Source organism: Solanum verrucosum, unplaced genomic scaffold (assembly GCF_900185275.1).
Source record: "Solanum verrucosum unplaced genomic scaffold, falcon-dt-bn FXZP01000071.1, whole genome shotgun sequence".
NCBI classification, from domain to species: Eukaryota; Viridiplantae; Streptophyta; class Magnoliopsida; order Solanales; family Solanaceae; genus Solanum; species Solanum verrucosum.
The window spans coordinates 619,621-645,599 of record NW_026020118.1 but is presented as its reverse complement, the minus strand read 5'-3'; the positions used below and the strand labels follow the sequence as shown (position 1 = coordinate 645,599).

General features: G+C 37.6%; 2 protein-coding genes across 2 annotated transcripts in view; one reads left to right on the top strand and one right to left on the bottom strand.

Moving 5' to 3' along the window:
• The window catches only part of LOC125825708 (K(+) efflux antiporter 4-like), a 31,208-nt gene extending 21,505 nt beyond the window's left edge, over window positions 1–9,703 (top strand). Inside the window, exons 16-20 of the mRNA XM_049505023.1 lie at window positions 7,925–8,113; window positions 8,235–8,312; window positions 8,506–8,550; window positions 9,306–9,395; window positions 9,519–9,703. Of these exons, the coding sequence (XP_049360980.1) occupies window positions 7,925–8,113; window positions 8,235–8,312; window positions 8,506–8,550; window positions 9,306–9,395; window positions 9,519–9,599 (483 nt within the window). The 3' untranslated portion in view covers window positions 9,600–9,703. The remainder of the gene's footprint in view (window positions 1–7,924; window positions 8,114–8,234; window positions 8,313–8,505; window positions 8,551–9,305; window positions 9,396–9,518) is intronic.
• Window positions 9,704–13,063: 3,360 nt separating this feature from the next.
• On the bottom strand, window positions 13,064–14,441 carry LOC125825710 (transcription factor MYBS3-like). The gene is made up of 3 exons (XM_049505025.1): window positions 14,083–14,441; window positions 13,653–13,855; window positions 13,064–13,435 (listed from the first exon to the last, which is right to left on the bottom strand). The coding sequence occupies exons 1-3, from the start codon at window positions 14,414–14,416 to the stop codon at window positions 13,193–13,195; spliced, it is 780 nt and encodes a 259-aa protein (XP_049360982.1). The 5' UTR covers window positions 14,417–14,441; the 3' UTR covers window positions 13,064–13,192.
• Between the last annotated feature and the right edge of the window lie 11,538 nt (window positions 14,442–25,979).

The window sequence follows — 25,979 nt, the reverse complement described above, 5'->3', positions numbered from 1 at the left end:
AAATGCACACAGGAGAATGAATACAATCTCAAAGCTGAAAGTGAGAGGAGAAAACTTGACTGAACCAGAGGAGATACAGAAAGAGATAGTAACTTATTATGAGGAACTATACTCTGAGCCAGAACAATGGAGACCATACCTGGAGATGAGAAACTGTCCTATGATTCATGAAGAAGAAAACAAATTACTCTTGGCACCTTTTGAGCAGCAGGAAATTCTAGAGAGCATAAAAGCATGTGCAGGGGACAAAGCACCAGGGCCAGATGGTTACTCCATGGCTTTCTTCAGCCAATGTTGGGACATCATTAAACCTGATCTGGTGGCTACAGTGCAGCAGTTTCATAAGGCAGAGAGGTTTGAGAAGAGTATTAATTCCACCTTTGTGGCTTTAATTCCTAAGAAAGTGGGAGCTGAGGAACTGACAGATTTTAGGCCTATTAGTCTAATAGGTGGAGTTTACAAGATCATTGCTAAACTGTTGGCAGAAAGGTTAAAGAAGGTGCTACACAGGCTTGTAGACAGCCAACAAATGGCATTCATAAAAGGTAGACAAATAATGGATGCAGTGTTGATTGCAAATGAATGTGTTGAGTCTAGGCAGAGAAGCAAGTGCCCTGGAATTCTATGCAAGCTTGATATACAGAAGGCCTATGATCATTTAAACTGGAATTTCTTACTGCTTATGATGCAAAGGATGGGTTTTGGAGCCAAATGGATAAGATGGGTGAAATTCTGCATAAGCACAGTCAAGTTTTCTATTTTAGTTAATAGAACTCCTAGTGGTTTCTTTTCATCCCAAAGGGGACTGAGACAAGGTGACCCCCTGTCACCCTTTTTATTCATCTTAGCAATGGAAGGTTTGAGTAACCTAATTCACACAGCAAAGAGGAAGGGTTGGGTAAGGGGCTTCAGGGTGGACAGCAGTGCACAAAATGGCTTGGAGATTACACATCTGCAATATGCTGATGATACTCTTATTTTTTGTGAAGCAAGGACAGAGCAAATATTGATCCTAAGAGTAATATTCATCATCTTTGAAGCAGTCTCTGGATTACATATCAATTGGGGGAAGAGTTTCATTTACCCCATAAATGAAGTGGCTCAGGTGGAGAGTCTGGCAGGGGTTTTGGGTGGTAGGGTAGGGGAACTACCAACCATATACCTAGGTATGCCATTGGGGGGAAAGAGCAAATCAATAGGGATCTGGAATGGAGTGATAGAAAAATGCGAAAAGAAGCTTACCAACTGGAAGAGCCAATATCTGTCTAGGGGAGGTAGATTAACCATGGTTAATAGTGTGCTAGATGCAATACCTGCTTATATGATGTCTGTGTTCCCAGCACCAGACAACGTCATACAGAGAATAGATGCTTTGAGAAGAAGTTTTTTCTGGCAGGGAAATGAAGATAAAAAGAAGTTTCATCTAGTCAAATGGGAAGAGGTCATAAAAAATAAGAAAGAGGGGGGACTAGGGATCAGGAACATGAAGAAACAAAACAAAAGCCTAATGCTAAAATGGCTTTGGAAGTTTATGACAGGAGAGAATATGCTATGGAGAGAGGTGATCAGGGCAAAATATGAAATGGAGAATAGGTGGATGACAAAGATGGTAACTACACCATATGGATGTGGTATCTGGAGATCAATAAGAAATCTTTGGCCTCTGTTCTTTTCTAGAATCAGATTCCAGGTGGGTAATGGAATGAAGGTGTCATTTTGGGAGGACAGATGGATAGCCCAAAGAACCCTGAAACAATTATTCCCAGATTTATATACACTAAGCCTTCAACAAAATGCAACTGTGGCTGAAATGTGGACAGGACAGGGGTGGAACTTACATCTTAGGAGGAATCTAAATGATTGGGAGATGGGGAACATAGTGGCCTTCCATGATACAATGGCACAATTTAGCAATTTGACTAGGGAAGAAGACAAGGTTGTGTGGAAGATTGGTAGCAAAGGGGTTTTCAGTGTCAAGTCAGCTTACAAAGATCTTAATCAATCAAATTCAAATGATAGGATGGAGCTATGGCCATGGCGGATGATATGGAGACCTAAAATCCCATACAAGGTAAACTGTTTCACATGGTTACTAGCAAAGGAAGCAGTGCTGACACAAGAGAATATAAAGAAGAGGAAGTTCCAACTATGCTCAAGATGCTATTTGTGTGAGGAACAGGAAGAGACAGTCAACCATCTCTTTTTGCATTGCAAATGGACAGATCAATTATGGAGAATATTCAGCAGCCTTAGAAAGATCACTTGGGTGAAACCAAGAAACATAGCACAACTCCTAAATTGTTGGATCAATATTGGCAATACTACAATTAAGGAGGAGAGATGGAGGATTGTCCCAGCTTGTATATGGTGGACAGTGTGGAAAGAAAGGAATCAAAGATGTTTTGAGGGCAAGAAGAACAATGTGCAGAATTTCAAGATGAAATGTATAGCTCTTTATTATTTTTGGTGTAAATAGAAAGTCTTAGTACAGGCAGAAGAACTTTTTGATGTTTTAGACTATTTGTGACAAAAAGCACAGATGGAGTCAATCTAGTTTGTAATACTTTTGGAAGAGGGGCTACTTTGATGTAGTATACCTGTGGATAAATAGAAGAAAAAGTTACCATTCTCAAAAAAAAAAGAAAAGGCCCAGCAGCGACTAGATTCAGAGCAAAAAAGGGAGAGAAAAAGGATAGATAGAACTTGGTCGGTGAAGATAGAGGGTTTCAGTGATCTATGGGTACTTTTCCGGCCAGATCTGGTTGATCTCCGGCGACACACAGTAGCACTGTCGTCTCTCTTCTGGACTGGTCGCCGGGGAAGATAGATGAGTTCGCCGGAGAAGCTGAAGAATGTTCTTACCTTCGCCGGGGTTTGCTGTTCGCCTCTCGCTGGTCTGAGTAGCTGGAGCTGCTGCTCGTTGTTATCGTCCTCACTGGAGCTTAGGAGGAGAGAGAGAAAGAGGCTCGCCGGTCGGAGCTGGTCCTCACGTTGCTTCTGGCCGGCGCAGCCTTCGATTTCGGTCGGAAATACCAGAGAGAGAGAGAGAAGAGAGAGGAGAGGAGAGAGAATTGCTTTAATCTAATTATTTGAGTTAGATTTTGTTTTCCCACTATCCCTCAAGTCAGAAAACAATATAACATATTGAAGTAGCCCAAACTATTTTGCCGAGAGAAGTGTTAAAAACACCCCTAAATTTGACGAGAATTTAGGGGTGTATTTCACTGATGTTGCAAGATCGAGGGTGTATTTAAGTTCAGTTAGTCAAGTAAAGGGGTGTTTTTAAGGCTATGAATAGTTTAAGGATGAAACTAATAATTTGCGCCTAGTTTAGGGATGTTTTCAATACTTCTCTCTACTTTAGCCTATACTTCTTAATATTTTTCTTCAGTTGTGTCTTATGCCAAGTGGATGAGATATTCAAATTTAGTAGCAAATGAAATAATTTTAAACATGCCCCTGAACAATTCAAATGGTTCAAATATTACCCCTAAGCAATTAAAAAGGTTCAAATACCCCGACTCGGTTTTTGTTGTTAGTGCGTTGGGCAATATTTGGACCTTGTTACTTGCTTAGGAGTTGAACCATCAGAGTATGGTATGGGTTTTAAACCAAATCCAATAGAGCAGGGGCAGTTTTTGTCCTTTTCCATTTACAACACCTTGTTTACACCAATAATGAAACAAAAGTAAACAATTCATCTTGATTTTCTGAATAGAGTTTCCTTGATCTTCAAAACATCGATCATACCCTTCGGGGTGGCCCAATGGTTTGGGCTTGGGACTTCCATGTTGGAGGTCTCAAGTTCGAAACCCCTTGCCAGCGAAAGTAAGGGGTTTGCCTTCAGGGTCGAGCTCGTCGCACTGGGCTTGCCTAGTGCGAGTTACCTCTCCTATGTGGTTTGCGAGCTATTGCATAGGAGCGGGGGTTTTACCTTGCGCACCCAAAAGGTAGCGACTGCGGGTTTCCCTTGTCATAAAAAAAAAACACCGATCATGTCATTCCTCCACATTGTTCACCATATGCATGCCGAAGTGGTTTTCCACCATTTCCTTTGATTGGAATCCTTCCTCTGATGCTCCAACATTTAGTAGCTCATAAGTAAACCCTGGCATGCTCCATTTTATTCTCACCATATTCAGAAAGAATTGCCATAGCTGGTCCGTAAGATGACGAAGCAAATAATAAATGATTGATACTTTCAGCCTTGTCTCCACATTGATAACAATCTAGAGCACAATTGAAATCCTACGTTTTGGAGGTTTTGCTGGGTTAAGTAATTCTCTCACACTACCAACCAAGTGAAAGAAGCCACTTTGTGTGGTGCATTTGTTTTTCAGGTTTGCTTCCATGGCCAAAGACCCCTTTGCTGCCCACCAGAATTGAAGTGGAATTAACATGACTTTACTGAAGTCTGTGAAGGTTTCCTTACTATGAATTTGTTGGCTGATAGAGGATTTCCAAGAAGATATTCTTGTTATCAAGATATGATCCTCTAAGATGGGAAGATATTCTTCATATTAAGATATGATCCTCTAAGATCTTAGGATAATTGTGGTAATCTAGAATATCATATCTCTTATTCTTTCTCTCAATGTAAAATATATGATTATGTACAATCCCAGATTTTATGGGATTTAGGTGATTCTATTCCACAATCTCTTATGTATATATAAAGCCATGTATATGACATAGAAACATGTGAATGAAATTATTCAACAATCTTATTCCACATGAAATTACATGGAGACTTAGATGAGGAGATCTATATATAGAGGTGACACCTTGTTTTGAAAGCAAGAAGGGAATGATGTGTAGACTGAAGAAGGCACTCTATGGATTAAAGCAATCACCTCGTGCATGGTTTGAAAGATTTACAAAGGTTATGATCAAGCTAGGGTATCGACAAAGTTAAGTAGACCACACCTTGTTCACACGACACTCAAAAACAGGAAAGGTGACAACATTGTTTGTTTATGTGGATGGCATCATAGTAACATGTGATGATTCAGAGGAGATACAAAATTTGAAGAAGTGTTTACTCAAAGAATTTCACATCAAAGAGCTTGGGAAATTAAAGTATTTTTTGGGAATCAAAGTGGCACGCTCAAAACAAAGAATCTTTATTCCCAACAAAAATATGTGTTTGATTTGCTGTAAGAAACAGGAAAATTAGGGTGTAAACCAGTGGCTACACCAATTGAATATAATCATAGATTGTGCAATGCTCCAGAAGGTTCTGTGGTAGACTAAGGCTTGTATCAAAGACTTGCAGGGAAATTGATTTACTTGTCCCATACAAGGCTAGGCATTGCATTTGTTGTAAGTGTTGTTAGCCAATTTATGCATGATCCTAGAGAAATGCATCTTCAAGCTGTCAACCAGATTCTACAATATCTTAAAGGAAGTCCGGAATAGGAATATTATTCAAAAGAGGAGGAGACATGATTTTAGAGGCTTATACAAATACGGACTATGCTGGTTCATTAGTGGATCGAAGGTCAAGTTCTGGATATTGCACTTGCTTAGGAGGAAATCTGAAGGAGTAAAAAACAAAATGTAGTAGCAAGATTAAGTGCTGAATCCGAGTTTAGATCTATGGCTATGGGAGCTTGTGAGTTGTTATGGTTAAAGATAATCCTTGATGATTTGAAGATAAGATGCGAATGACCTATGAAACTATATTGTGACAATAAATCAACAGTAAGTATAGCTCATAATCCTGTACAACATGATCGCACTAAGCATATTGAGGTAGATAGACATTTCATTAAGGAGAAATCAGATAGCGGACTCATTTATACGCCATTTGTATCTACAAAAGATCAGGTAGCTGATGTTTTAACAAAAGGAGTGCCAAACAATGTGTTTCAAGATCTAATAAGCAAGCTAGGAATGGAAGATATCCATTCACCTACTTGAGGGGGAGTGTTGGCTGATAGAGGATTTCCAAGAAGATATTCTTGTTATCAAGATATAATCGTCTAAGCTGGAAAGATATTCCTCATATCAAGATATGATCCTTTAAGATCTTTAGGATAATTGTGGTAATCTAGAATATCATATCTTTGGTTCTTTCTCTTAATGTAAAATATATGATTCTGTATAATCCCAAATTTCATGGGATTTAGGTCATTCTATTCCACAATCTCTTATGTATATATAAAAGCCATGTATATGACATAGAATGAAATTATTCAACAATCTTATTCCACAGAATCTTCCAAATTAGCTTGTCACGGTTGTTATTATTGTCCAGACCTTGAAAAGGTTCTACTGTAGCCAAAAATTCAGCAAGCCTTCCCATTTTCCAGTCATTCAAGAATCTTCTAAAGTGGAAATTCCAACCTTCATGTTCTTTATTGGTGGCCAAACAGGTCCTAGGCAGCAAAGTAAGTCTATAAAGGTTTGGAAATACCACAACACATATCCAGTGTAATTTCACAAGTGGGGTCTAGTGAGGGTGGTGTGTACACAAACCTACCCCTACCTCGTAAAGATAGAAAAAGTGTCTCTAAAAGACCCTTGGCTTGAGTAAAAGCAGTTTGAAGGAAAAAAGGGAATATGAAAATGAAAGCAGTAACAACATATGAATGCAAAATAGAAAACAATACATAGCATTCAGAAAATATAACAGTAACAACAACGAAATAATGTGATAAACAAAGTATCGGAAACACCGGTGGTAATAGAAAAAGAAAAACATGAAACTACGAGAATAGTGCTAAAACTACCGGTAAGAAAACAAGTACATATAAGATCACCCAGCCTATCTAGCAGGAAAGCAAGTGATCGTTCAACTACCAATTCACCTTCTCCCCTAATCCGCGACCTCCAAACCCTTCTATCTAAGGCCATGTTCTCAATAAGGTCAAAGATACGTCATATCCTATCGAATGACCTCCCCAATACCTCTTCAGCTTACCTCTACCTGTATTTACACCCACGATTGCCAACCTCTCACACTTCCTTCTTGAGGCATCTACGCTTCTCTTCTTCACATGCCCAAACCATCTCAACCTTGCTTCCCTCGTCTTGTCCACCACTGAGGCCACTCCTACCTTGTCCCGAATATCTTCATTCAAATTCTTGTCCCTCCTAGTATGCTCACATCCATCTGAACATCCTCATTTCCGTAACTTTAATCTTCTGGACATGAGATTTCTTAACTGGCCAACACTCCGCCCCATACAACATAGTTGGTCTAACCACAACTTTGTAGACCTTACCTTTAAGTTTTGGTGGTTCCTTCTTATCACATAAGACTCCGGAGGCAAGCCTCAACCCACTCATGTCACCCCTAATCTAGATCATGTACTAAGACCAGGTTGCACCAAAATGCTAACAAAGAGATCTAAATTTAAGGCGGAGTATATTTCTAGATATGCCTTCAAAAATATTCTTTCCAATTATCCAATGTATGTGACTCAACCTTAATGGAAATCAATGTGGAGTACTAGAGCACTAAACAAGCATTTCTTGTGCAATGAGCAGTGTGGGATTTCCTGTCTGTTTTCTCATTCCCAGCCTAATCAACCTAGCATAGCCCTGGTGAGGCTCATTGAGAGAAAATAAAGATCCTCCTGTAGATATAACTTTCCTTATCAATAAAACTTTTTCCGCTCTATTTGGACTCTTATTCTCCAGAATTATATAATATTCCATCTTTAGGAGTTGGGATAACTTTCCTTATCTATAGGACTTTTTCTGCTCTATTTGGGCACTTAATTCTCCAGAATTATATAATATTCCATATGAGATTATATATTTTTGCCTTCTTTGAGGAAATGATTTTCTCTAACAGTTTCATAGAGCTGTAGGCATGTTGGAAGATGTGGGTTTCACATACTCTTGGCTATGGTTAGATTGTTACATCATCTGCTCTACATGCATTGTTCTTAGCTGGGTTTTCATTTTTTTTCAGGTTGAACCTATACGGAACTTCTTTGCTGCTCTTTTTCTAGCTAGCATTGGAATGCTTATCCATGTTCATTTTCTTTGGAATCACATCGATATCTTAGTAGCAGCTGTTATATTGGTCATTGTTATAAAAACTATAGTAGTTGCGGCAGTTGTCAAGGGTTTTGGCTACACCAATAAGGCTGCAATTCTTGTAAGTTTTCCAGATCATATGAGGTCATAATTTTTGAACTCTTTTTGGTATACAAAGCATCTATTTGTATCTGTTCTCCATAATTTTGCATTACTGACTCTTTTTTGTATGGTATGTCCAGGTTGGAATGTCTCTGGCTCAAATAGGAGAGTTTGCTTTTGTTCTTCTTAGCCGTGCTTCAAATCTGCATCTAATTGAGGTGCTGAATTATTTAGCCCCTTCAATTACCATTTTGTAGTTATTTTGTGTGACTAGATGGTATCGAAATGGAATTACTAATAAGTACTAGTATTTTTTTTCCTTGTTGCAACTCTCGATTATGTATAATCAATCATTGTTGAGTTTTCTGACTACTGATTTGAGATAAGTAATGAAATTCGGTCATGCTGCAGGGTAAAGTGTATATGTTGCTTCTGGGCACTACTGCACTTAGCTTGGTATGTTTACTGTTTATTCTCTTTTCTAGCAACAGTTACTGTATCTTATATACTTCTGAGAGTGTTGTACGTTTTGCTTGCCTTCTTGCTTTGATACTTATTTACCTTTCTCTGAGTGTAAATTGATGAGAATCTGGACATGTGACAATGCATGCTTTCTTTGGGAGGTAAAGAGCTGCTGCTTAAAAAAATATGGAAGACTTGTGAGTACTGAGCACTACATTAAGGAGTTTTGGTTAGAGCTAGCAGCCAAACTTGGAATAAAAGTTGTTTAGTGCTCAAATACGCCTAGTTCAGGAAGAGTATTGAGTAGCGCTAAAAGTTGGCTTGTGAAAGGGTAGTCCATTGAGTAGTGTGTTCAACATGGGTTTTAAAAGCTCAGTTTCATTACTACCAGAACACTCTCCACTTCTTAGTATGTGTAGTTTGGCAGTCCTTTCTTTGGGAGTCTGAATTTTGAATGTTTTATCCGAAGTAAAGATACAACAACATACCCAATGAATCACGCTTAGGTTGGAAATTATATTTGTAATGCTTTGGTGAGAGTTAGCAGCCAAACCTGGAATAAGTGTTACTGCAATGTGTCTTTGACAACTAAACTAATAATTTGGTGATGAAGACAACTTATGAGTTATTAAATGGGCCAATATGGAGATTTAGGAAAAGGTTTCAACAGTAATAAATTTTATCTTCTATTTAATCTTTCATTTTTGTTTTCTATCCTAATATTTGAATGCACCAAATCAATGCTACAGGTGACCACGCCTTTGCTTTTCAAGCTAATTCCTGCTGTTGTGCATCTTGGAGTACTACTGCGGTGGTTCTCGCCTGAAATTCCAAATGAGGTAACTTTTCCTGTGTAAAAAATGACTGGTCTTTTTGCAGTGCTATCAGCTCTCTTGGTTACATTTCCTTGAATACTTGCCTGTGTTTAAAGTTGAGATGTTGGAAATGATTTTTCATCCCAGATTGGACCCAAAGGAGATATCCTACGCGCAGACAGTTCTAAGCGCATCAGTGTACTGATCCAAGGATCCCGTGATTCATGATAGTTGCATAAAAAAAAAGCAACAGCAAAAGAAAATCACACAAGAGAGCAAAGGAGGTTGACTGAGTGGACAGTTTATAATCATGAAGCTCTTATGCACCAATGCCGGGTAGTTTTCTTTGATACATCGGAGGAGTTGCACAATATAGAGCTGTTGACCTATCTGCCAACATTTTCTGGCATTTATTTTTTGATACGTGATTACTTGCCAATTAGGTGCTACATACGATGATGTCCATCTGTAATGCAATTGTTTATATTCTCTAGTTTGATGTTAGTGTTGGTTTTTGTGGGGTAGTCTGTAAATAGATGATGAACACATGAATGTAAGAAATATAGTTGTGTATGGAACTGATCCTGATGTTCTCTGGTTGGTAGGCAGTGCATAAAGTTGCATGTACTCCCAACACCAGAACTCTAGATGATCATATTTGGCATTACCTCCTTGAGAATGAATTTGCTATTCTAACTAGCAAAGCTAAAGAAAGAACACACATGAATTTTACAAAGTTTACTTTTAAGAGATCCTTTCTACTATATTATTTTCTCCTGATAACCCCACATGGTTTTGGAAGTGAGTTAGATTCTTTCTCACCATCTATTTGCAAGTGTGTATGAAGCAAGAATTCTATGTACTAATGACAGTATTTTCCTTTTTTTCTTTTTTGGCTATAAGTGCTTGATTAGTTTGAAGTAACGCAAAGAAATCGAAAGTAAATGAGAAAAGGTAAATCACTTTAAATATGGGGTATCATTTTACTTCTTGTTCTTTTTTCCTATTTGTTTCAACAGGCAGTGTTTTAGAGACACTAAACAAATACACCTTCCGTCCTATTTTATATGAGTTAGTTTGACTTGACATGTACGACTTTTGAAATTTGTTTTAAAATAAGTGATAAATGTTTGTATGACTATAAATCATTTCATTAAGGCTAAAGTGAGTATCTTAAAATTAAATTGTTACTTAATAAAGAAATGTAACAATTTTTTTTTAGATTAACTAAAAAGAAAAAGGGAAACTTACATAAATATACTATAATAAAAAATATTTACCATTTATAGCAATAACATTTTTTTTTCACTTGATCACTTTTAATACATTGATAATAAATATTACAAAGAATAATTTATTATTCACATATAATACAAGTTTTATTGATGGATAATACATTTATCACACATTTTAATACATTTATAATACAATGTGTCAATTTCCTACCAAACAAGCATAATATATTTTTAAAAACAATTATAATACATATATATTGCATACATAATTCACTTTTAATACATATTGCAGTTTTAACATAGTATTGCTATAAATGGTAATAAATAAAAAATATCGCTAAACTCAGTAAATATTTATTAAAAGGTACCAATCTAAGTAATTTTCCAAAGAAAAATGTGTGGACCCTGTTTGTCCAAACGTCAACTCTTGTAAAGAGTTTACTCTTACTTTTTCAATTTGATTAGAAATAAAATGGTTTTAATGGTAGGATGATGAGGAATCTTAAACATGTGCAGCATAATATATGGCATTGAAGGTCGAAACCTGTCCAAATTTTGCCTTATCCCATATCTGGACTCATTCATTATATCCAGAACTTGTCGTGCATATGTTTGTTTCATAGATACGACAATCTAACTCAATTTGCATTAAGAAAAAAGCTTTAAAGCTGTGGTCCTAGGTGTAAAAGTAACAGCTAGTTTGCAAGAGTGGGCCAAAAAATATAAGGCATAATACATAAACACGACCTTTAACTTGGCGTTAGCTGTCAACTATGACTTTTAACTTTGGATGTGCACAAATAGACACTTAAACTTGTATAAAATTGAACAAATTGACACAATTGTCCTACATGACACCTTACATGGAAATTTTGTAACCTACATGACATCTTATGTGTCTTATGTCATGTAGGACACGTGTGTTTACTTGTTCAATTTTATACAAGTTTAAGTGCCTACTTGTGCACACTCAAAGTTGGAGGGCATAGTTGTTCGTTGAAGACAAATTAAGGGTCATGTTTATGTATTATGCCAAAATATAATGATGCTGCCATCCATTGTTATTTATTTGAGTGAGCTTTGGAATTGTGCACATCACAAATCCCAATCATCTGGCTCCGACACTAGCTCAAATCGCAAATCTAGACCCGTTATTTAGCTAACCTAGTCCATTTAACGTGGTATCATATTTTTTTCACTTTAAGCCAAATGCGAACAATTTTCATCAAAGGATTTACACAATTAAAGTATTATATACGTAGCTTGTTTGTTTTTCAACTTATAATTTAGTGCACTAAGATTGAGCTCAATCCTCAATGTTATCAAATGCGAAAAAAGTAAGTGGTGAAATCTAAAAAGATTATATGTTAAAAGGGCATGAGCTTTAATAAAGAAAGAGGCAATTGAAGAAATCACTGATTAAGAGTATTATTTATTTGTTCAAAATTATGTAGACAATAGAAAAATACAATATTGTTTTTTCATTCAGTTGTCTACATAATTACTGTTTAAACTTAAAAATTAATTTTTTTTATTCTTTTTCATTGGGTAAGAAGAAGATCAATATGCTAACTACAAAGTAAAAACACATCATTTTAATGCTTATTCGGGTTTGGTTGATTTTTTGATTGTAGGTTCCTTGTTAATTTATAAATTTCTACTCGATTATTTTCTATAAAAAGTCTAATTAATTTTTTGAGATAAATAGTTCCGATTTATTTTTTTAAGTTAATTGATGATTTTGATTACCACTTTAAAATGAAGTAATTCTATATACATTTACACTTATTTTATATATATTTTTGAAATTGTTATGTAATTTCATATTTTTATTATATTAATTTATGAAATTAAAATTTATGCCTACCACCTTGAAGCTTACGCCGCGTCCTGTATCAGATAAAACATTTTATCTTACGCTCTTGCTCTTTACTGTTTAAAGTGTATGTGTGTGTTTGGGTTGGGGGAGGGGGGTGCTTGTTGGTTGAAGGAACTATTCCTTTAAAGTGAATGTACCATGGGATGTGACAATTGACAACTTGGTAGCAAATTTATGTATATTATGCCAAAGAAAGATCCCTAAAATAGATTCCCTTCACGACAAAGAAAAAAGAGAGAAGAAAAGCATACTATATAAGTAATTAATAAGGTGCTTATTAATCAAAATTAAAGTGGTGAGTATTAATTAAGAAGGTTCCTCGTCTGAACATTATATTGCACAAGTGAAAAGTGCGAGTAATTGATTGACCAAATTCCTTTAAATTTTTTTTCTTGATCTGTTCTAATACAAGGGTTTTACTCTCTGAAAAAACAAGGCAAAAAGTAGTGTTAACTATTTCTCTTATATTGGGGTATGAATTCGATCGAACTCAGTAGCTTTGGTTTTAAGTGATTTGTGGGGCTAAAAAAGTCAAAATAATTCATTGTTCTCATCCAGGCCGTTTTATAATTTAGACAAATTAAAAAACATATTTATATCGTTCTACTTGTATAAATCAATAAGATACTTGAAATATAAATACATACTTTCAAGTAGTAATTACAGGGTATAATTAAGTAAGTTGAAATACATGATAGATTCATTAATTAGCTAGCATATATACAATTAAGAGGCAGTTGATCTGGTTTAGAATTAACTGGAATAGTTCCAATTAGAAAGGTATTTGCAGCTGCTAGGCTTAGCTCCAAATTAAGTGGGGATTCATAATAAGAAGACCAAATTAGAGTATCTTTGGTTGTTAATGCTATCTCTTCATCCATCATACTAATTGGACTTGTTGAATTTCCATACTCTTCCTTGCTTTCTTCCATTTTGTTCTTCCTCCTTTCCTATGTATCATGTTCATTTCACATATTAAATTTCAACTATATATGTCACATGATAATAATATTCATTTTATATAAAAAAAAATTGTCTTCGTGATGAGCTCTAAGGAGATGTTATAATTAAACTACTTACACTACCCCCCGTATGACTAAATATAATAAAAAATGAAAAGTATATATATATTGTTGAAAAATGACTTATAAATATTATGAGACATACCATGTCAAAGAGGCTAGAACGGCGCTTCTTTTTATTGAGATGAGTTGAGTATTGTCTGAGGAAATATTTTTGAGCATGACTAGCTACTTGTGTTGGAGTTCTTGTTGTGACGAACTTCCTCGAAATTCCTCTCCAATCTCCTTTCCCTAGCTTTTCTAGTCCCATCAAGAATCTCCTATTTTCCTCCTTTGTCCATCCAACTCCTAATTCAAAATCACTTTTAATAAGCGTTCCTTAGAAATTCACGTTCCTTTCTCAAGGAAGAAGATGCATATTACATAAGCAAATGTAACTCCGCTTTCTTTGAAATCCATTGTCAATCTCATTTTTTGACAACTGAATACGATTTTAACCATTATTTTCATACTAACATTTCCCACTAAAAAGTGGTCAAATAATTATATCTAAAAAATGAATAATTATTCCAAACCTTTCCTTCTCTCTTGTGGTTGACCTAAGAGACAATCAGATAGATAATCTCCATTTGTGCAAGTAGTACTCTTTTCATTAAGAGTAACAAGTGATGATGATGATGATACTTGAGGTGAAGACATGCAATCTAAGCTTAAACTTTTCTTCAAGTGGATATCATAAGAAGAAGAAGAAGAGGAAGATGATGTAGAAGATGAAGAAGGGATGTCAATTAGTTGCACTCCAAAGAGCCTTAATCCACCAACAAAGCTAGCACTAGCACCTAACTTGAAAGTGCTACAAGTTCTTGAATTGTGACCTATATTACCACAATGTGAACACTTCCTTCCCATATCCACACAAGACCTTGGTTAGACTTGGGGGGTATTCAAAAGAAGATGAGGAAATGGAATATTGTATCAACAACTTTATATTAAGTGGTTTATATGATAGTAATATGTTTTGTAGTACAAGTTGGGACTTGTGAAAATAGGAGCACACCAAGTGAAGATGATTGGATGGGCCACTAGGCACTAGGCTATTTGTTTATATATCCAACTTGGGTAGGAATGCTAAACTCATGTTCTGATTTTTGAGAATGGAAAAATATTGTAACGTTTATGTTAATGGGGCTTACGTACTGAAATAAAAACTAAATACTCAATGATTATAACAAAAAAATAAAGTAGGAGATGATTTAGCTTTATTTTATGAGATATCATAATTAATTATTACAGTATCAATTTTCTTGATTTCAATATGTATAGTGGGGTAATTGCATATATTTGTCTTGATATTCCATGCATTTGCATGTGTTTAAGCATGATAAACATCAACTAATTAAAAATATAGCCATGATATCTCATATAATGGAAGATTTGTCACACCGGCCATTATCTCAACACGTATTATTTTATAATTATAAATGGTTATCAAGGTGATCCTGTTCAGATCATCATTGGATAAATAACCTTATCTACAAAATTAAAGAATTTTTTCTCTTGGATTATCTCTGGGAAATTTATAAAAAAATTTAATAAGCAGTAGTAATTAATACATAATGGTAGGGTTGATTTATCAGATGGTAACTCAATTAATAGAAAATTATTTTTGTTTTAAAAAAGAAGAAATTATTGGAATAAAAAAAATTGATTTTTGAGAATAATAACTATCAATTGAATGTAAATTTGAAAAATCAACTCCAAATTCAATATATTTGTTTAGGACAATATACAAGTGCCCTAGATATGGAAAAAGGTGATGCAAAATCAAATTATCTTTGTCAGTGATTTGCAAGGAGTAGGTTGATGAGCTTGAGACGAGGGAAGACTTAGATTGATAATAATAGAATATTATTAGAAATAAAAGTTTTTTCTACTGTATATCTGATGAGTCCACGATTTGGACTCTTTTAGGGCTTTATTTTGATAGATTTAGTGTCCTCAAATGCATATTTTGTCTCAATAACTGATGAAAATCCTTGAGTTTCAGGTATTTGGAGTTTGAGACAAAGCATGGACACTATTGGGCAAAAAGGAACAAGGCAGCTGAAAAGAACGAAGAAAAGACAACTTGAGGATAGCATAAGCCATTAGGCGAGTTGCCGAATGGCTATGGTCTCGCCTAATGTTCTAGTGTGCCAAACTCTGAAGGAGAAAATCGAGTCGGCGAGATAAAGGAGCAGTCGATGAGTCGCCGAACGATCCTGCGATGCAGTATTCCATCGCCCAATGTTACAGAACTTGAATTTTCTCGAGGCCAATGCAGAAAGGCAATGAACCAGACCAAAGGGCAGATCGCCGAGTGGATCGGCGATCCCGACTAACTGCGCCGAGTGATCCTTCGCAACACACTTTTTGACAACTATAAATACTTGTTTGAATTTTTAGTTTAGTATCAAGTTTTACAATTCAGAACCAATTTTTAGAATTACTCAGTTTTAGGACTTAGTTTTTGGAGACAATTTTTCTTAGCTTTGAAGATTTCCATTTTCTAAGCAATTGGAAGTGGGTATTGAAGATTCTTCATCTTTGACATGTGTAAAGATAATATCTATCGTACCCATTTGATGGAAACACTTTTCGGTATCGATTTCTATCTCTTTATTAGGTCTAGCTAAAACCCCAATTCTTGGGGTGTGATTTCGTGAATATGGGTTGAATTTACTGCTGGGTATTGCTAATTGATTGTTTATTCGCTGTTTAAAGGTGATTTCGTTCAGTAGTTGTGTTTGAATTTAATGGGGTTGTAGTTGCAAATACAATTTTATCTTCGTATTTTTGACTTGCTTGAGAGAGAGGTTTTAAAACCAAAACTACTGAATCGATAGTCAGTGATTATTGGGTTGTCGTGGGTTCAGCTCGAGAGAGTGAATCATAAACCCTCTCCCACACATTCAGCTCAAGAGAGTGAATGGACTAAGGCGGAGACTGTACTTCATTGCCGCTTATCGGTGTTTGAGAGAAACCTGTCAAGCCCCGAGCCTACACCCTGGGCGAGACTGACACTCGAAGACCATTGTTGGCCTCAAGCGAACCCTTGGCCTGGCTTACTTAACTCAGCAGAAGACTTAAACATAAGAAAATATAACTCATGCATAACTTGAGAAATAATAGTTTAGCCAAAATAACAACTCAGTCTTTAAACAACATCTGAATGAGAATGTAAAGACAACTGAATTGCTAACTGTCTATGAAGCCTCTAAACAACTGAGATGGATGTTGGGACAAACCTCACAACATCCTAATGAACTAAACTAGAAAGCGAATAAAAGAGTCCTCCGGAATGCAAGGAGGCTCACCACTGACTCTGAGTATTCAACTGGATCAACGAGGCACTGGATGCTGATCCTGGTTACCTGTGTCTGCATCATAAGACGATGCAGGCCAGTTGGCATCAGTACATTGAATGTACAAGTATGCGAGTTGGATTGCTAAACAACAACTTAAGCTTGAAAAGAGTAAGAAGGAACACTTACCTTGGCTCTGTACAACTCATGAATAACTGAACTCAATATAAAGCAATAAGATATATGCAATATATATATATATATAAAGCCTGTAAAACAGTATAAAAAACTTAGTTCATTAAAGATAAAGCAATAACAAACTCAACTTTACTTATATATAAAAGTAATATAAGTTTTGTGGGAGATTCTCTAACCGACAACCACCACTATGAGCCTAAGTGGTGATACAACATCTTGCCCATGCTGCCAGAATTGTCCTATACTTTGCCATCATATAGAACACTTAACTTAGTGGATCCACTAGTCTATGCTAAAAACATCTTAATGAGTCATCTAAAAAGTATGATCTTTTACTACCCTGATGGCTACATGGTTTATGGAGACTTGATTTAATATCAACTTGCATCCCCATATCGGTGCTCAATACTACTCCCAAAATATACTTAGCTCATATGTTTGTAAAAACAAAACTCTTTCTTTGAATTAAGATAATTACTCAAAACTTAGCTTAAAAGCTCTCTTGGAATCGATGTTCCCTTTTTCTTGCTCAAATGTGAAAATATTTATAAACTCTTTGGGAATACTTGGTTCCCTTATAGCTTTTTGAGAAGTGGACTCAACTCTTTACTCTTTGCTTACTTGAAACGTGAGCTTTAAAACGAAGTTGAAACGTTTGTTAAAGACTCTTGAAAACTTTAAAAAACTTTGTTTTGAGTTGCTTCTTAACTTCTAGACTTGGATCTTAACTTCTTTGACTTTGATCTTAACTTTCCTTGAATTGGATTATGGATTCAAGGTTCATGATCTCATGTTTATGAATGATTTCAGTATGTTTAGATGTACCTTAGAGTGTTAGAATCAACTAGGAAACATAGGTACATCACTTATGAACTAGTACGAAAAGGTGGGGAACGAATGGGGAGAACTGGAGTCCCTGGCGCTCTGAGAGGAGCGGGGCGCCAGCCCTCAAACTTCAGAGAAGTTTGATTGGTGCTCTGGCTGGTGCGACACGCCAGAGGCCAAACTTCAGAGAAGTTTTTGTGGCGCTTTGGCAGGCGCGACGCCCCAACCCTTTTTGCCTAGCAACTTTTGACTTTTCTCTTCCGTTCTTCATCTCTAAACCTCCCTAACTTTCATAGTTCCTTCCCCAAACAGTTAGGATCAATTGTACCCTCAATATACAACCAATCTAACTCGGAAAAAAACTCGAAAACATGAATCAACTCACCCCCAAGCATCAACAACTCAACCAACAAGAATTCTACAATTTGTTCTTCAAGAACCTTACTTCTTCAACATGTAAACAACTCAAAACAATTGGATTGAAACAAGTTGGTGTGTGGGTGAACTAACCCAACACGAAAGATCTCACATACCTTAATAGGGATCACCCCAGATGAATTCCACTCCAAATGCTTGACGTTCTTGGCGAAATCTAGGCTTTTCTCCCTTTCTTTCTTTTTTTCTCTTTTCTCCAGCCATAAGTGTGAATTTAATTTTTATAATCTGACAAAAAAATAAGTTTTTACCCCAATAAATCCCTAAAATGAATTAGGAAATAAATTAGAGAAAAGACTACTTTGCCCTTCCTTAATTCCGGATTGGGACTTTCCTCAATCCAACACCCAACTTTCGAAAGGCATAACTCACTCATACAATGTTGAAATCGCGTAAAATTGGCGGCGTTGGAAAGATATATCCAAAGGGTTTCCAACCATATCAATAGCTGCTCATAACTCATCCTGAGCTAGGAGTTATGGCCGTTTGAAAATGGCCAAAACTCACTTTCTTAACTTAGACAAAAATTTCCAGATTTCCTTATTCTTTCCAAAAATCAATATTTTCATATATTAAAGTCTTTATAGTCTTTTCTAGGTGCGAGATGTTACAATATCTCCCCCTTGGGAACATTCTTCCTAGAATGAGCTTTATTTCACTAAGCTAAGGGTGTTAACATCTAGTTCAAACACCCAACAAGTAAAAGCAACAATCAACATGCTCATTCATAATTCAATGAGTACTAAGAAGAGAATTAGTACCTTAGTCCGCATTTTCTCCAGTTTCAAAGAGATGTGGATATCTCTTCTTCATATCCTCTTCAGCTTCCCAAGTAGCTTCTTCAATAATTTGGTTCCTCCAAAGGACCTTGACTGATGCGACCTCCTTTGTTCTCAACTTGCGAACTTGGCGATCTAAAATCTGAATCGGAATCTCCTCATAAGATAAATTATCCTTAATCCCAACATTTTCAGTTGGTACTATCAATGAAGGATTTTCCATGCACTTCTTTAACATAAAGATGTGAAATACCGGATGAACTGCTGCTAACTCTTGAGGTAGCTCTAATTCATAAGCTACATTGCCAATTCTCTTGACTATGCGATAAGGTCCAATACATCGGGGACTAAGTTTCTCCTTCTTACCAAACCTCATAACACCCTTCATAGGCGAAACCTTCAGATACACCCCATCATCTACTTCGAACTCTAGTGGCCTTCTCCTAACATCTGTGTAGGATTTTTGACGACTCTGTGCCGTTTTCAGACTCTCTTGAATCACCTTCACCTTTTCCATAGCTTGGTGAACCAAATCTGGTCCTATCAACCCTGCTTCACCGACTTCAAACCATCCAATAGCAGATCTGCATCTTCTCCCATAAAGAGCTTCATACGGAGCCATTTGGATGCTAGCATGAAAACTGTTGTTGTAAGAAAACTCTATGAGAGGTAGGTGATCATCCCAATTTCCTTTGAAATCAATTACACAAGCCCTCAACATATCCTCTAAGGTCTGAATAGTGCGCTCTGCTTGCCCATCTATCTGAGGATGAAAGGCAATACTTAAATTCACCTTCGAACCCAAACCTTTATGGAAAGATTTCCAGAACTGTGTAGTAAATTGTGCACCTCTATCTGAAATAATAGAGACTGGAACTCCATGAAGTCTTACCACCTCATGAATGTATAACATGACATAATCTTCTACCGAATGGGTAGTCTTTACCGGCAAAAAGTGGGTTGATTTTGTCATTCTATCGACAATCACCCATATAGAATCATGTTGTATGCGCGACCTTGGCAAGCCTGTGATGAAATCCATGTTAATCATCTCCCACTTCCATTCCGGAAGTTCTATATTCTGTGCCAAACCACCGGGCCTTTGGTGCTCAACTTTCACTTGTTGGCAATTTGGACACTTAGCGACAAATTCAGCAATGCTCTTCTTCATGCCATTCCACCAATAAACCTCTCTCAAGTCACGATACATCTTTGTGGAGCCCGGATGAGTGGAATATCTGGAGCTATGAGCTTCCTCCAGGATTCTCTCTTGCAGTCCATCCACCATAGGTACACACAGTCTACCTTGATATCTCAATACACCATCTCTCCCTTGTTCAAAAGCTAATACTCTTTGCTTTTGAACATTTTCCTTCAAGTCGAGAAAAATGGGGTCTTGGTCTTGCTTTTCCTTCACTTTTGACACTATTGATGATTTAGCCCCGTTCGTCACCACTATTCCTCCTTTGTGGAATCCATAAGTCTAACACCCAGGCGTGTAAGTCTGCGCACATCTTTGGCTGACTCTCTCTTTTCTTCCTCAACATGGGTGGTACTACCCATATATAACCTGCTTAAAGCATCAGCAACCACATTAGCCTCACCTGGGTGGTAAAGAATACTCATGTCATAATCCGTGAGTATTGCAAACTCTTGTGTTATGTGAATATATCAACATGAACACCATACAAGTAGTGTCGCCAAATCTTCAAGGAAAAAACTACAGCAACCAACTTTAAGTCATGGGTTGGATAATTCTTTTCATGAACCTTCAACTGTCTGGAGGCATAAGCTATCACCTTGCCATTCTGCATTAACACACAAACCAAACCAACTCTGGATGCATCACAATACACCATAAAACCCTGAGTACCTTCTGGCAAGGTCAAAACTGGGGCAGTAGTCAACCTCTTTTTCAATTCCTGAAAGCTTTTCTCACAAGCTTCAGACCATTGAAATTTCACTATCTTTTGAGTCAACTTGGTCAAAGGAGACAAAATAGACGAGAACCCCTCTACAAACCTTCTATAGTAGCCAGCTAAACCCAAGAAACTCATAATATCAGTTGGATATGTGGGTTTAGGTCAATTCTGCACTGCCTCAATTTTCTGAGTATCCACTCTAATTCCATCACCGGAAACTATGTGGCCCAAGAACGCCACAGACTCAAGCCAAAACTCACACTTAGAGAACTTGGCATACAACTCTTTATCTTTCAAAGTCTGAAGAACTATTCTGAGATGGCTAGCATGATCCTTTTCATTCCTTGAATAAATTAGTATGTCATCAATGAAGACGATAACAAACATATCTAAATAAGGTTTAAAGACTCTATTCATAAGGTCCATGAACATTGCTGGTGCATTAGTTAAACCGAACGACATAACCAGAAACTCATAATGACCATAACGGGTCTTGAATGCTGTCTTTGGAATGTCACATTCCCTTACTTTCAACTGATGGTAACCTGATCTGAGGTCTATCTTAGAAAAACAAGAAGCACCCTGAAGTTGATATAAAAGATCATCAATTCTTGGAAGAGGATACTTGTTCTTGATGGTAACCTTGTTCAATTGGCGGTAGTCTATACACATCCTAAGGGAACCATCTTTCTTTCTCACAAATAAGACCGGAGTGCCCCAAGGTGAGACACTTGGTCGAATGAAACCTTTATCTAGGAGATCTTTCAACTGCTCTTTCAACTGTTTCAACTCTGCTGGTGCCATTCTATATGGCGGAATAGAAATAGGATGAGTATCTGGAATGACGTCTATGCCAAAGTCTATTTCTCTCTCAGGAGGGACTTCGGGTAGATCATCAGGGAAGACTTATGGAAACTCTCTTACTATAGGAACTGACTGAATGGGAGGTACCTCAACACTTGAGTCGTTAACTTGGACTAAGTGATAGATATAACCCTTTGAAACTAACTTTCTTGCCTTAAGGTACGAAATGAAACGACCCTTAGGCACTGCTGAACTACTACTCCACTCTATGACTGGCTCATTAGGAATCTGAAACTTGACAACTCGAGTTCTGCAATCTATGGAGGCATAACAGGCATGAAATCAGTCCATACCTAGAATGACATCAAAATCTACCATGTCTAGCTCTACTAGATCAGCCATGGTGTCTTTGTTATTGATGGAAACAAGACAATCACGATAGACTCTTTCTACTAGAATAGACTCCCCAATAGGTGTGGAAACACAGAAGGGTTCACAAAGTTTCTCAAGAAGAATCTCAAACTTATTTGCAACATAAGGAGTTACAAAAGACAAACTTGCTCCTGGGTCTAGCAAATCATAAACATCAAAAGTAAAGACTTTGATCATACCAGTGACAACATCTGGAGAGTTCTCTTGCTCTTGACGACTGATGATTGCATAAAGACGGTTTGTTCCTCCGTCGGTACCTGAAGTAGCCCCTCTAGGTGCAGCTCTGTCTGGGGTAGCAACTGATGAATATTGGGACCTATTTGTCACGCCCCAAACTCGAGGGGCGCAACTGGCTCCTAATGCCAAAACTCAGGCCCGAGCCGACCCTGCTGAACCATTTGCTACTGGCGCATGGCAGCCACACACAATCAAGAAAACAAATAAGTATATCTCAGCTTAAAACTAAGCCCTCGGCCGGCAAGGCCCCTGTCAACTGATCTATAAAAGAAACAGCTACTCCCAGGAGATCATATAAATAAATAGCGAACTAGCACAGAAGTCCTCATTGAGCCGTCGAGGCCACCATGATATCTATATCAAAACTAAACGCAGGTATATATCATTACAATACATCAAACAACTCACAAACTTCAGCAAACCAACAACATAGGCCAGTATGGCCATAACGTAGATATACACCCCACACACTAGTTTGCAAGCCTCTAAGAGTAGTAAAGATTAGCGGGACAGGGCCCAACCTACTCATAAAGATATATACAACAAAAGGTAACAAACCTCCCAACTCTGGCAGCTCCGAAGGAAAGGGCTAGCCAACCGAAGATAAGTGTACTAACCTGCTCCTAAATCTAAACTTATAAAAAATAATAAAACAACAACCTACCCAAGCCCCCATAAGCTCGGCAGGTACAAACAGCACACAAGACCACCTACTTAGGCCCCCCATAAGCCCAGAAGGTGCCAATCAGCTTATATACCCCTATCGATAGTCCCCTAGCCCCGTAGGCAGTCACATAGCCCTCTTAGGCATTAATATAGCCCCGTAGGCAGCACATAGCTCTCTTAGGCATCAACATATATTATAGACAACTCATAGCCCTCTTAGGCAACAACGTGGCCCTGTAGGAAGCACATAGCCTTCTTAGGCGTCAATATAGCCCTGTAGGCGACTCATAGCCCTTCTAGGCATCAATATAGCCCCGTAGGCAACTCATAGCCCTTTTAGGAATCCATATAACCCTGTAGGCAGAACATAGCCCTTCTAGGCATAAATCACATTCCTACAACTAACCACAATAGCCCCAAGGGTAACAATAACAATCCAATCGCTAAAAGCGAGCAATTTAGTTATAAGCAACCTATACAAATAGCCTCTAAGTCATGTCCAACACAGGGACGCTACTAACTGAATAAGAATCCCGATAAGGGAGGATTATATCAACTCGAGCAGCCAACAATCAACAATAATGGCTACAAGTGTAACAAGGAAAACAATCCAATTACATTGCTCCTAAGCTTTAAGGAAACATGTCGTAAGTAGGGAATAGCCTTAACATACCTTTCCAATGAACGCTCGAAAGACCGAAGTTTCTTCACGAAAGGTGCTCCTTATGTCCTAAGCTTCGCAAATACTATATATACACAGCTGGTACGCACCTATAAACAGTTCATAATTAATCTTAAATTGGCAAATTTGCCATATTGCCCCAACTTGTCGAAACGTCCGTAGAAATTCATAAAAACAACCATAAAAGGGTCCCGAAATGATTACATTAGTTAACCAAGTGTAAACCTTGAAAAAACACCAATAACTACAATTTTATATCTTCAAAAACCAGCTTCAAACGCAGATAATAAAAGGAAAAAATGATTGCCACGTGTAGGGATTACGTTTCTAGGCACGGGGGCAATGTTTAATGGTAGAAATCGTCAAAAACTAACCTTCATCATGCTAGAACTCCATAGGAACTCTCTCTTAAGCTTTCTCTCTGGTTTGGAACTGAAATGGAATGCTTTCATGGCTTAAAACGTTAAATAAGCCGACATACCATATTTTGACCCGACCCGGATCCGACCCGGATTATTCCCCGGCAGTCGCTAGTAAAACCATCATAACTCTTTGCTCTGATGTCAGTTTGATACAGGGTTTTGTGCGTTGCAAACTAGACTCGTAGGCCTTCGATTTAATGGGTGATAGGCCTTCTAACTCTTTATATATTGGGAGAAAACATCCAAAACATTTGACCCAAATTTAGACAAATCTTTAAAAAGGAACTTACGATAACTTTCGCCAACTTTTATTTTGCCACTTACTTAACTTCAAAACTTGAGATACAACCCTTGAACACTTAAAATATGTCATACCACATCATTTTTAATTTATTACTCACCCTCCTTGTCTTTCCACGAATATACGAGTTAATTTAGATGTTTTGGAAAGTCGGGGTGTTACACTATTGCCCTGATTTCCACTACCTTGCCTGTTCTTTGGGCACTCTTTCAAGAAGTGACCCTCTTGTCCACACTTGAAGCAACATGTATGGCCCTCACGACACTTACGTGGGTGAGTTCTACCACACTTAGCACATGCAGCAGCCCAATTACCTCTCTGTGCCACACTACCATGAGACTGTGCAGGTTTAGCTCTGAAGTTCTGTGAATTCTGACCATTATATTCGCCTCTGTTTCTGGGTGCAGGTGCACTAGCAGATGATGGAGCAGGTCCCTTTTGCCTTTGCTGAAAGGACAAACGGTTCACATTACCTTTCTGCTACCCAGGCCCCCCAAAAAATTGGTAAAATCGATGTTGAAATCGAATACTTGGTTGCGAGTTGACACAGACCCACAGTTGTCCTACAGGAAGTTAATGCTCTAAGAGAGATTGGAGAAAGGTAAATTTGCATGTCCTTGGTCCGACTCATTAGATGTCTTAGCTTTCTTGTTTCTGAACTCTTCCCTATCCCTCAGCTTCTCTTCCTCCACCTGCTGCACATAAACCATAAACCTTGATATGTCCATGTCCCCGAAAGCATTGTAGCCCCTCCTTCCTTAAGACGGACGAGATAACCCAGCAACAAACAAGCTCATTATAATCCTCATGTCCGTAACCATTTCCGGAGCATAACGGGATAGTTGGGTAAACTTCAACCCATATTCATGAACACTTAGAGAATCATGCTTAAGTGTGAGGAACTCACGTACCTTAGCCTCTTTCAGTTATCGGGGAAAGAAACGCCCCAAGAAAGCTTCCTCAAAACAGGCCCAACTCGTAGGTGGTGCATCCTCAACTCTACTCCCTTTCCACTGATCAAACCAAGTCCTAGCAACATTCTTCAGTTGATATGCAGCTAGCTCAACTCTCACAATATCAGTAACATGCATCACATTGAATACCATTTTCAGTTCCTCAATGAAGTTCTTTGGATCCTCAGTAGTGCTGGAACCAGAGAAACTTGGAGGATTCATCCTCAAGAACTCGCGAATCCTTGAAGTGTCAGCCTCTTCTTGTCGAGCTCCTCTTTGTTGCCCGACCTGGTTAGTCACAGCTTGGCTTAACATCTAAATAGCCTCACAGAACTCATCATTTGTGACTCCTCTTTGCGGTTACACTTCAGGTGCATTGGGTAATTCTTGTTCATCAACATTAAGTCTAGCAGGATGACCTCTGACTGCTCTTCGTGGAGGCAGGATTATCTGAATCACACGCAAGCACAAA

Excerpts from the sequence above, each read along its gene's own strand:
- LOC125825710 (XM_049505025.1), bottom strand. The coding sequence starts at position 14,416 with ATGGGAAGGAAGTGTTCACATTGTGGTAATATAGGTCACAATTCAAGA. Across the intron at positions 13,856-14,082 it reads ACCACAAGAGAGAAGGAAAG|GAGTTGGATGGACAAAGGAG; the intron begins GTTTGGAATAAT and ends ATTTTGAATTAG. Across the intron at positions 13,436-13,652 it reads GTTCTAGCCTCTTTGACATG|GAAAGGAGGAAGAACAAAAT; the intron begins GTATGTCTCATA and ends CATGATACATAG.